Raw genomic sequence first — 13,325 nt, 5'->3', positions numbered from 1 at the left:
GAAGGTTTTGATATCAAAATGAGTTGAATTTTTGACGTTTTTAATGTCGTGTTGACATCAAACATCCGCTGGGATTGTTCATAAGCTGTTTGACTTTATGCTGTATTTTACATATAATTTATCCCATTCATCTGAATCCAAAACAACCAGAAAGAGTTAAAATCAACAAAATAAATGTTTTTGCTTTTTTACCCTTATGTCACTCCAGTATAATGAGTTGACAGACTCTTGCCTTTGGTGACGCATGGATATGGATAATCTCCCAAACATCTGCTAGGAAAGGTGGCTAAATCTCTTCACCCGACTGCCTCTGTGTTTCAAATCAACAGTGCATTAGGGAAAAGCTCATAAACTGTATGTGTATCCACCATCCACATTGTAAACAACAACAAGCTCATCAGATTGTACATCAAAAGGCTTAGTGATTTTACTGTTAATCTACTGGCCTAAATCAACAAAACTATTACATTCATCAAAAGTATTTGGAGGTTTAGAATCAACAAGGGGCGAAGCGGTGGCGCAGAAGGTATTGCAGTCGCCTCACAGCAAGAAGGTCGTGTTTCTGTGTGGAGTTTGCAAGTTCTCCTCAGGTTTTCTCTGGGTGCTTCGGTTTCCCCCACAGTCCAAAGACGTGGTTTAGTTGAATTGGGTAAGCTAAAATTGTCCGTAGTGTATGTGTGTAAATAAGAGTGTATGAGTGTTTCCAAGTGTTGGGTTGCAGCTGGATGGGCATCCACTGCGTAAAACATGTGCTGGATAAGTTGGAGGTTCATTCCACTATGGCGAACCGAGATTAAATAAGGGACTAAGCTGAAAAAAGAAAATGAATGAATTAATCAACAAGGAACAGCTAGAGTATAGTATAGTATACTATGTACTCAGCAGCTACTTTATTAGGCAATAGGGATGTAATGGTATAACAATTTCATAACATGTACTATTCTATATTATAGTTTTGTAAATGTAAAAAAGAATGTCCCACTTATTCCACTAAGTTTGGAATCTGAAAATGAACAAACAACAGCTAAATTCTATGCACTGAACTAAAATCTCTTTTCAACTAAAAGCTCTATGTATTTTTGTTACAAACAACATAAACATGGAGTCCTTCATTTTGCATTTGTTGTAATTTAAGATATTGTTTGTTAAACCTGCTCTTGAAAAACTGCTTTACTTAAGAACCCAAGTTTTAATTGTTTTCACAATGCTGCATAAAGCTTTATGCTTTAACAAGTCAAAACAAGTGGTTGTGCGATTTTACACAAATATCTTATTGCAATTTTTCTGATTGATATTCTCAATTGATTTGCAATTAAATTTTGTGAAGTCTAGCTTTAACTCAGTAGTCTCTGTAGTGTGCAGCACACTTTAAATAAAATGAATAAAACATACTTTAAATGATGCGGTGGCGCAGTAAGTTGTGCTGTCGCCTTACATCAAGAAGGTTGCTGGTTCGGGCATCGGCTGGGTCAGTTGGCATTTCTGTGTGAAGTTTGCATGTTCTCCCCGTATTCGTGTGGGTTTTTTCTGGGTGCTCCAGTTTTCCATACGTCCAAAGACATGTGGTACAGGTAATTTGGTTAAGCTAAAATTGTGCGTAGTGTATGTGTGTGAAGGAGTGTGTGTGGATGTTTCCCAGAGATGGGTTGCAGCTGGAAAGGCATTCGCTGCGCAAAAACGTGCTGGATAAGTTGGCGGTTCATTCCGCTGTGGCAACCCCGGATTAATAAAGGGAATAAGCCGAAAAGAAAATGAATAAATGAAATTTGAAATGGTCATTTTAACCATTATTTGAATAACATTCACCACAGTTTACTTTGAAAGTAGTAATCAAGATAATGGCACACACTGCTATTACCAGGTTGGATCCCCATATGCCTTCAGAATGGCAACATTTTATTATTATTATTTTTTTGTGGAAACATTACTTAGAGATTCTGTTCCCTTTTGACATAAAACTTGATTTGGACTTGATTTCGACCCGCCACTCAAACCTTCTGTAGTATTTCGTCTTTCTAGCTCATCCAGTGCACTCATGCAGAAAACAACGACAACTGGGCCACTCCATCACTCAGCATAATGGAGCCTTGTTAATCCAGAGGAAATCTTTTTTTGGCATTTTCTTTAGATACAGACAGGAAGGCAACATAATGATAAGCAGAGAACTGGGCTCAATTATTTCACAATGTTTAATGTCAGTCTCTGAGCATACTAAAAGTATTTAACATTGTTTGTTAGCACAAGCATTGCAATTACAAAATGCTGTTTCTGAAGGAAACGTCTTGTTAATGTTAATGTTTTCCTTATAAATCATTCTCTTCTGGTCACATTTTATATTAGTTTTACTTATAGCGAAGCATAGATAAAATTGATCTATGCTTTTAATATGAGAAACTATATAAAATTACATTTATAAAATCTTTAGCATTCAAAGCTCACAGGCTCTGACAGTACTTTGTGCTTCCTATTCTCATCAGATTTTCAGATTCCGATCAAATGTTTTCTAGAATTTTACATCTGATAGCAATCAGACAGATACAAACAATATACAAAAGATACAAGAAGTTTATTGAATATCACTGATCAAGGCACATTTGCATCTTTATACAAAACATCGTAAAGCGGAATGTAAAATCTTAAGCATTTTTAGTGACCATCTCATCAAACATCTTTATAGCCAAATGGCAGATTTAACGTTAAGTGTTTGTGTGCGTAGTTTTAATACATTAAGGAACCTCATTTTTTATGACAATTTTCATCAGTTACTCACAGTTAAAAACCCCTTACCCCTTTGTACAATCATTTGAAACCCCGCAAAGACTATTTCTGCGAACATTCCTTTAAATAACCCCAATGCCGAAGGGGAAATTAAGCTCAGCATTAAAAGGGAACGTACTAGAGATTACACATATTTGTACAAAACATGATAGAAGAAGTATGTAAAATCAAAGCATTGTAGTGGCCATTTTAATAATCCTCTCGCTCTATATATATTATAAAAAGGAACAAACTAAACATTTGCATATAAAACTGTCAAACACAATTAAAATGTGCATCTATGCACCCTTTATGTAATAATCTCATTTTATCTCTAGGCATTTTGTGGACAGACTAACAGAAAATAAAGATGTCTAAAAAAAAACTTTACTACATCCTCTGCTCTTAACATGGACCAATTGTTTATGTGTAGATGTTAATATAACTTTCAGAATCCTCTGAAGACATGATTTTTCATCAACTCCTTACAGTTAAAACCCGTTTCTCACAGCTTTACAATCTCACTTACTCATCTGTGAAATATGTTTAACCTTCACTAAGAATATCTCTGCAAACACTTCTTTAAATAACACCAGTGGTGGAGGTGAAATCCTGCATGTCTTGTTGGTGGTTTAGGGGTTCTGCGTCTCCTCGAAGATGCTTATGTATGTCTGAGGTGTGCTGTCAGCCACCGGAGACTCATTTTTAGAGAAAAGAGCTGGTCTACTTTTAACCGGGATCCGCAGGAAGCGTCCAGAGGTGACCAGGTCTCCATAACCGCGGGCGTGAGAGAAAGCATAACCAGATCGCCGTGTGCTAATTCTCCTGCGAGGGAATCTCTGAGGCGGTGGCGGAGGCTCAGCTTTAGCCTGTTTGACCTTATGACGCACCTTTAGAGTAAAAGAACAATATCATCAGAGACTAACATTAGTAATGAAAAAATGAGAAGACAGAAAATCTACAACTAAAGAGTTTACATGGCATTCTTATGCTGACAATAGGTACATTTACATGGGCATCAGAAATCCAATTATTTACCTTATTCTGAATAAGACTATTTTGTGATTATTATATTATGTTATGGCATTATATTATGAATAACTACCTTTCAGAATCTTACTTTTATGTTAGCATTTTACATGTTATAGTAAAGTTGATGGATTAATGGCACACGTCATTATTATGTCCCCATGTGATGCCATATGATGTTCCCTCAAGAACATAATCTCATGAGGAAGTGCAGCTGTTTTACATATTGTCATGTTATCATACTATTATGAAAGTTTTAAAAGGAGGACGAAAAATTCCATGCCTTTATTTAAATGTGAAGCTTGCAGGAAAAAAAAATTAACAGATGGATGTATATATTTATACAACAGTTCTGTCTGGTTCTCGAATTTGATTGGCTGAAAGCAGTATGATATTCTGCAATAGCTGAACTTCTACAGCCTCCTCACCCTTCTATAATACTCGGCCCACATCGAGTGACAGCAGATGAAGAAACTTACTACAGTTTGACAAATATTGCAGCTCTTGGGCAACATCATGTACTTTTGAGGCTTTTTTAGGTGAGATTGTCGTTGTTTAGATTAGAGCTATGCAGTTTGTTTGTAAGGATAGTCATTTTGGACACAAATTTCCATCAGCCTGTCATTGAGCAGAGCAAAGACAGTTGACGTTGTCCATCCACAAAAAGGGCGACAGAGACTGCATAATAGGCCCTTACGGAGGAAAAACCCACCGTAATTTTAAACTACAGCTGATCAAATCATTCTAAAACTGGTAAGTGTTTTCTAAGTCCATCTCTCTCTCTTTTGTATGTTGTAGTGCTGTATTTATACCAAAGTAATTGTAGTGTGTTGAGTGTGAGATGGGACTCGCATATCAGGAATGTGTGTATTTTGTGTTGGCCACTCTTTGTATAACCCTGAGTTACCATCTGTTTGTTTCTAATGTGTCTCCTGTTTTCGTTACTGCAGACTAGTTCAGTAAAAAGAAAGAAAGAAGAAATGCCTGCATGTGTTTAGCTTTTTTTCTTATCGCTAACACAACAGTAATCTGGCAGTATTTCCACTGCTTTCGATTTTTCTGGGTTAATTATTGTGATTGCAAAAGAGAAACACTGGAAAATCTCTGTAGACTGATGGCGTTTCATGCTATACAGCTTTATCATTTTAAAATGTGAGCAAAATCACTTGTTTTGTCATCACTTTGGATATTACGCTAGAGAATGATTCAAATGCTAGCTCTAAAGTGATGGCGAATGAGCAACGGTTACTGCTGTTTTGACGTCAGTTGCAGATGTACAGTAAATGAACGGTGGAAGAAAGTAGTTCCTCTTACAAAAGGGTTTTGAGACTTTCTGTGTTTGATTTTTTTTTTTATATACATGATTATGCTGTCAAACTGTTGTATAAACACAATATCACACTCGTAGCAGTGTGATGTGGCTGTATATCATCATATTGTCATATGTGTACAGTTGAAGTCAGAATTATTAGCCCCCGTATATTTTTTCCCAAATTTCTGTTTAACAGAGAGACTTTCTCAACACATTTCTAATCATAATAGTTTTAATAACTCATCTCTAATAACTGATTTATTTTATCTTTGCCATGATGACAGTAAATAATATTTGACTAGCTTTTTTTCAAAACACTTCTATACAGCTTAAAGTGACACTAGGCAGGATAGGGTAATTAGGCAAGTTATTGTATAATGATGGTTTGTTCTGTAAACTAGCGAAAAAAATATTGCTTAAAGGGGCTTAAATTATCAGACATACTGTGGAAATTTGCACAACATTGACAATGCCACAGTCAACTGCTTCAGGTATTTCTACTCATGTTCATGTGACAAAGGAGCAAGTTCTATCATACTAATTACATTTTTGGGTTCTGTTATTATGCTCACCTTAAAAAAACTTTATTTTAGTTTCACAGGACCTTCAAATAAGTAAATTAAAAGCTAAAGGTTAGATACACTATTTATTACATTTTGAGGTCACTACATAAACTGAAATTTGCACAACAGAATATTCGACATGTCGATATGCATATCAACGTGCTGATTGTTTATGAATGACTCGTGCTGATTTGTGGCCCAGCGACTGTGAGCTCCAGAAATAACCTTGACATTCCAGCTCAGTGTGAAGCTGTTCTGCAGACGTGCCTCCGCATCCACAGCTCTGACTCATTCAACACATGAGTTCAGCTCATAAACAGAGCAACATCTCACACTGACATCCTGCCGCAGCGCCCCAGAGACTTTCTCTGTGCTTTTGGACAGAGCAGCTATAAATAGTAAACATTTAGTAGAAGGAGCTTGACATGCCATGATATTTGTCTGGAAAAAGCTAAAAACTATTGAGCTATAGATATTATAGAAAAATGACACCTATGGGAATTTCTACAGCATCTGCTGGTTCTACTGAGGTGCCTTAAGAGCTATTACTAAATTACGTATGAGGTGTTTGTGTTGATGATAATATGAGTTGAGTATGTGAGCAGAAAAAAACATAAATCTAGTGGTGTAATATTAAGGGTTCTGACACTTAATTATAGTTTAATTTAACCATGCATATTGTAATATAGTGAGCGGCATGGTGGCTCAGGTGGTTAGCACTGTCACCTCACAGCAAGAAGGTCCCGGCTGGTTCAGTTGGCATTTCTGTGAGGAGTTGGCATGTTCTCCTCGTGCTGGCGTGAGTTTTGTCCGGGTGAATAAATAATGCAATATTAGCTTGGGCAAGGATTGCTCTTAAATAAATAATTCCCTACAGAAGTGCTTTGTTTCATCTTTATATTTGAGAATATTCATGTTCTTACTACAGTATTTTTCATACTAATTAGCCCCTCCAGGATTTTGCAGACTTTTTTTATCTGCAGCCTAAAGTTATGGCTTTTCTCAAAACCTGTGAAATTAGTTGATTCAAATCTTGTTATTTATTTATTCCAAGAACCATTGGACCCCTGGAGATAGTGATTATTTATTTTTCAATGAGATGTTTTCATGTATATTATATGAGCCATGTACTATAGAGCAATTTACAGAGTACTGCATTTGAACATACACTGTAAATTCAACGGTCCACCGTTACTTAACCAATTTGCAAATATTCATAATTCATTTAAAGTTGATATGTTTTAGGGGTGTTCAATGGTTTATCCCATCTGCCAAACAATTTCCTCTTTTTCTATAAAGATGTGTAAAAGATTGTGTGTTCTTATTTTATGTTCTAATGCATTGCAGTATATTCATGCATTTATTTATTTTCTTTTCGGTTTAGTCCCTTTATTAATCAGTGGTCGCCACAACGGAATGAACCGCCAACTTATCCAGCATATGTTTTACACAGCGGATGCCTTTCCAGTTGCAACCCAGCACTGGGGAAACACCCATGCACTCTCGCGTTTACAAACATAGACTATGGCAATTTAGCTTATTAATTTCATCTATACCGTGTGTCTTCAGACTGTGGGGGAAACCGGTGCACACACGGAGGAAACAAGGAGAGAACAAGAAAACTCCACACAAAATGCCAACTGACCCAGCCAGGGCTCGAACCAGTGACCTTCTTGCTGTGAGGTGACAGTGCTACCCACTGCACCACCACATATACAGTACGCCACCCTGAAGAATATTATTTTTGTGTTTTTTGACGTACACTGAAAAAAATGATGTCTGCAAAACTGTTGCAAACAATTTTTTTTGTGTTGAATTTAAACAAATTATATGTATTAATATTCAAATGAATTTGTTTGTCAAAATTCAGCCACTTAAGATGAAAAAAATAGTAAATCCAAGGCAGCATCTTTAAATAATTTTTTCAGTGTACTGTACATTTTAATCAATTTAGTTATTTACATTTATATATTTGTTTTTGTAATATATTCACATTTTCCTAATTTTTTTTTCCCTATTGTTTGAGTAGAGGCTGTCAAGATTGCATAAGTTTTATATATATATATATATATATATATATATATATATATATATATATATATATATATATATATAGTAGTGTTGTTGCCTCACAGCAAGAAGGTCACTGGGTCGCTGGTTCAAGCCTCGGCTAAGTTGGCGTTTCTGTGTGGAGTTTGTTATAATATATAATATATATAAATATTTACTATTCTCCCAAGTGCATAAAACGACTACTGTCAGAAAATATCAGAATTCGGTACATACTTTCAGTATTTTCTTTGTTTGAACTGACCCGATATAATCTTGTTCATAAGATATAAACTTGCTATGGGCCAGGTTTAAGCTACCAGAACTGTTGCTATGACAACAACTTCCGGATCAGTTTTGACTACATCTGACCGCACGTGGGGTCAAGTCGGCCGACTGCTCTGGAATATTTAGCATGCGAAATATTGGATTTTCATCTGCAAGGTGTTGGTGACGTGTGAGCAAGCCTCTTTGATCCGTTGTTCAATTATTCACACATAAAGATTGCAGAGCACCTGCAGATTTTTTTCCCAAACACAGCTCTGTCGGCGAGCTCGTTAACTTTCAAATCGGGCTTAAAATCCGGTAGTGTGAACTAAGCTTAACGTGTCACAGTGTCAGAACACTGCTTCAATCTTACACTTTCATGCTTGTACTTAGTTATTTTAGCAAAAACCTCAGACTGTTTGTTGGTTGCTGTTGGTTGTGCACCTTTTTACCAACCAAGTTTGTCGACACCATTATAACGACACAGATCTCTCTTTGCTTATTCATGCCAGAGTCCCACGGAAAACGTGATTGACACATATTTTAAATGTCTAAGTAATATATCTGAGCATATTGATATTGAGATCCATTGTACATCAGTTCACTACAAAAACTTTTTAAATAATGTAAAGTCATTAAATGCATAATTGTGTTCATGTGTGACTGTAATTAAAAAACGATGTTCACTGCATTAATAACTACACAGTTACATTTAAACAAAAGAAGATGCGGCTTAACAACAGATTCTCTCAGTTCATCTTGGACTTGCACACAGACGCTTCTATCCTCCACAATGGTGACACAAAAATGTTTTACAGTATTTTGCTGTTGTTTTTCTTGATTTTACAAAAAATACTGGCAGCTGTGGTTACCAGTAATCTACTGTTTTAAACATTTTACATTCGTAAATTCAATCTACTGAATATTTCTGTTAAAAATATATTCCACAGTCTGTATTTTTCGTCGAACACATTTAACTCCTTAAATCCCAGAGCAAAATCCTTACTAGTGTCCTCACTACAGAGGGTTGAACACTCAGACAGTGATAAAGTTAATAAGATAATTAAGTGCCTAATTAAAGGAGGATTGAAAAGTATTGATGAACAACTGTTAACAGCAGAATCACTGAAAGAAAGAACAATAAGACCAAATAACACAAATTACAGCTAAAATCAAAGATGAAATCAACTGAAAATAAAACTCTAAATAAAAATAATAATTAATAAAAAATAAATTAAATTAAATAATTTGCAATTATTTTGTGACATATGGATTTTATTCTGTAATAAACACATAAAGGTTTTCATCGCTTTTCTTGCTATAACTGATGAGTTTCATAAACACAGTTATAGTAGCAAGAAAAACATTAAGATAGAAGAGTAAAGGTTCAACAGCTCAACTAAAGCAGCCTCTGGTCTTCATGATGGTGAGGTCAAATGAAATATTTTCAATAAAAATATAAACCTTTGTAATTATCAAATATTCTTGCAGATATGAGAGAATTGAAGTCAAACTGTAATCAGTGAAGCTGCTAATGCTGTTAATTAATGGAGTTGTTTAATCCTCTGTTTTAATTCAATTGTTTTGGTGTGAGGCTGTGTCTGTAGTTTTATTTCTTTTTTTTTTTCCTTTAGTGATTGTGCTTGTTAACAGCAGCTGTTCATCATTCACTCATTTGTGGTCATTAACCCGGTCTAGTGGACTAAACTAATTGACTAACTTGGTCATTACAGTGTACAAGCTATGAACTAATTGACTAACTTGGTCATACAGGCTATGAATGAATTAATGAATTAATTATTCATATATAATTAAATCACTGCCACCTACAACGACAATGCCATCATCCATCGCAATGTTTCACATTTAACATCGTACGATGACAAATTGGTCAACATCGCTTAACCCTCTCCCACTCCAGTCCCACTCTCCTTGTTATCCCATTATTAGTTTATTCAGTTCAACTTTATGTTTGTTTGTTTGTTTGTTAATTCTTTCTGCTTATAGTCTCCTCGTGTCTGCTGTTCTGTGCTACTTTGTCAGATGTTATTATACAGTCGTGTCTTGTCCTGTTCTGTCCAACCCTGATCTGTGCTAGCCTGCCCAGTCAAGTTTGTTTGTTTATTTGTTTGTTTTGTTAATGTTTTACACCTCTGGGTTGTTTTTGTTATTATTTTGTTATTAATTTCTTTTTATAATAAAAATCCAAGGTGACTCGATGGCGCAGTGGGTAACACGATCGCCTCACAGCAAGAAGGTCTCTGGTTCGAGCCTCGACTGGGTCAGTTGGCATTTCTGTGTGGAATTTGCATGTTCTCCCTGTGTTTGCTTGGGTTTCCTCCGGGTGCTCCTGTTTCCCCCTTAAGTCCAAAGACATGTGGTACAGGTGAATTGGGTAAGCTAAAAATTGACCGTAGTGTATGTATGTGAATGAGTGTGTATGGATGTTTCCCAGTAATGGGTTGCAGCTGGAAGGGTATCCGCTGCATAAAATATATGCTGTATATGTTGGTGGTTCATTTCGCTGTCGCGACCCCAGATTAATAAAGGTACTAAGCCGAAAAGAAAATGAATGAATAAAACCCATATTATTTACTGCACTTGCGTCCTTGCTCCCTTTCCCTTCCTGAAACCGTGACAACTTTTGCTTTTTCCGCCTTTCCCTGCACAGTATATGGATTGTATTTCTTTGTTTCGTATTTGTTTAGTAAAAAAACGAATGAAGCACTGACCTTGTCATTGATGGTGGGCTTGAATTGTATGAAGAGGAAACGTTTGGCCACCACGGGCAGAACACACAATATGGTGGTCAGGAAGATGGTGAGCCACACGTTTGGCTGGTTCAGGGAGTTTCTTGCAGTTCCTGAGAAAGATTGATTAAATGAGCATTTGAAACACACAGAGACGACGGGATGATTGGATGTGGTTGAGATGAAGTGATGCCTACCAATGAAAGGAAAAGAAGAGGTGAAGATCAAGTACATGCCGTTGCTGTACATGGTGAAGGTGACGGCAAAATACACAGACAGACTTCCCCACAGGAAAAAATGATTCACTGCTGTCCAGTAGTATGTGTCCAAACCCAGCTGAAGCACACATCAACATGCAGTTTGGACACAAGAGTATAATTATGAACACTACTGTTAAACAAATTGGGGTAAGCAAGATTATTATTTTTAATATCATTATTACTATTTGGATATTTATCCTGAAAGGACACATTACATTGTTCAAAAGTAACAGAAAAAAGTTTCTTTCCAAAAATTTTATCATAATATTGTTTAGAGTATTTATTTGCAGAAAATTACAACATCAATATAACATATGCCGTTTTTAGGTGTAAAAATATTCACATTTTGCAAACAAAGATTGCATTTTATTGCACAAAAATGAGTTATGAGAACTAAATGTCTTAAAAAATAACTAAAAAACTACATTGCCCTAACCAGAAATATTAAGTTCTTAAAAATTAAGTTAAATATAGTTTATGTTATCACACACTAAAGAAGATATTTTAAAGAATGTTGGAAACCTGTGTCTATTGACAGTAGTGAGTAAAAGGCTCAAAATGTAAAAAAATTCTAATTAACTTGCCTTTAAATACAAGTTGTACTAACTAGAAAAATTAAGTTGCCATAACTAGAAATATTAAGTTGCGCTTTATATATAATTGGTTATGAGTAGGCCCACACAGTATCTGTGCCTGCAGAAATCCAGATTTCTGAGCCCATTATGCAACCTATTTATGTAAATGTTTATAAATATAAATGTATTCAGTTTTTATATTAATTGAAGTAGTGTTACTGAACAACAAAAAGTTAAATAATGCGTAAATTAACAAATGCTTAGACAATTTAGGCTTGTAATAAATATTTTCTGTCTTTTAGTGAATGTATTATAACTAATAACAAGTGGGTTTTGATTTTAAACCTAAATAAAAGTTGTGCTAACTAAAAATGCTGACTTTGTGTATGTGTGAGTAAGCATTAACTAGTTAAGCTTTGTGTCGGGTGTTTCTTTGCCATTGTGTTGTGCATTTAAAATCCTTAAAAGCATGACAATCCATTGCAGATTAGGTACATTTACATTTAGTCATTTAGCAGACGCTTTTATCCAAAGCGACTTACAAATGAGGACAAGGAAGCAATTTTCACATCTAAGAGCAACAATGAATAAGTGCTATAGGCAAGTTTCAGGTCTGTAAAGTCTAAGAAGGGAAGTATTAGTAGTATTAGTATTTTTTTTATTTATTTTTTTTTTTGTACAGTTATTGCTTATCCACACATAAACATTTTACATCTAGGTTTCCAAAAATGTCTAAACAATTTTGGGGTTAAAATACATTAAGTATTCATCATAATATGTCATTTTTCATGACTGTAAGACATAAAAATGATTGAACATGACATTTTCTGTTGTGTAACTGTGGTGTGTTGTATTTTGCATTTTACCTGCACACTAACGGCTATGAGCAGGCAGGTCTGTGCCAGCAGGGCGAAGGATTGATAATCCGCAATGTCTTTCCCATCATCTCTGACGGTGTCCCACATGGCAGCCCATGGGACGAAGAAGAGGATGAGTGAACTGTAGCAGCTGTGCAGCAGGATCTTAGCAAAAGCCATCTTACTGAAATACTGGTTCTTCTGACCCGGTGCATACAGCTGAGGATACTGGAAACTCCAGCGATCGTTCACATCCTGCAGAAAAAAACACACTCCGCAGTGAACACTAGTTTATGATGATGATGATGATGATGATAAATGTTGCATGTTGATGCAACAGTGCCTTGATGACATACCTGATCAAAAAGACTGATGCCAAGGACTGGTAAGGCCGTATACACCAAGTTATAGAGCGTAATGTACCACTCATCATAGACAGTCTATGGAGGAAGCAGATTTTTAAAAGAAATAATATCTACATCATTCGTATAATTGTTTTTTGTTTTTGCCAGACTGTAAAAATATATATGACTTTATAAACATTAATGTGTGATGACAATTTTTTGTTGACATTTAGATTCAAATTGTTTTGCCGATAATTAAAATCATTTAAAAAATATAATTAATTATCTAGTGATTAAAATCTCTGGTTATAAACATAATCTACTTGTATTGCTTAATCTGTAATTAATGTACATAATTAAGAACAATGAAATAATAAATTAATATATTTATATATATATATATATATATATATATATATATATATATATATATATATATATATATATATATATATATATATATATATATATATATATATATATATATATATATATAACAATTTGAATATAAAATGAATATATTTAAAAATATACATTTAAAATATGTGTTAGCCTACCATTA

At 35.0% G+C, this 13,325-nt stretch overlaps 1 protein-coding gene across 2 annotated transcripts in view; it reads right to left on the bottom strand.

Annotated features, from left to right (window-relative positions):
* Positions 1 to 2,547: 2,547 nt before the first annotated feature.
* Positions 2,548 to 13,325, bottom strand: part of atp8b5b (ATPase phospholipid transporting 8B5b) — a 33,900-nt gene continuing 23,122 nt past the window's right edge. The window contains exons 24-28 of one of the 2 annotated variants that reach the window (XR_015500950.1): positions 12,776 to 12,859; positions 11,286 to 12,674; positions 10,925 to 11,230; positions 10,710 to 10,840; positions 2,548 to 3,647 (exon numbers count right to left, since the gene is read on the bottom strand). Coding sequence is in view for 1 of the 2 variants with exons in the window: in XM_087270403.1 (XP_087126529.1) it covers positions 3,390 to 3,647; positions 10,710 to 10,840; positions 10,925 to 11,063; positions 12,429 to 12,674; positions 12,776 to 12,859 (858 nt within the window). In the remaining variant the exon portion in view is untranslated. The remainder of the gene's footprint in view (positions 3,648 to 10,709; positions 10,841 to 10,924; positions 11,231 to 11,285; positions 12,675 to 12,775; positions 12,860 to 13,325) is intronic. The other variant, XM_087270403.1, reaches the window with a different exon arrangement.

The sequence above is a fragment of the Danio rerio genome, chromosome 10 (assembly GCF_052040795.2).
Source record: "Danio rerio strain M-AB ecotype USA chromosome 10, GRCz13ab, whole genome shotgun sequence".
Taxonomy (NCBI): domain Eukaryota; kingdom Metazoa; phylum Chordata; class Actinopteri; order Cypriniformes; family Danionidae; genus Danio; species Danio rerio.
The sequence above is the reverse complement of the archived record's forward strand: the minus strand, read 5'-3'. Positions and strand labels throughout refer to the sequence as shown.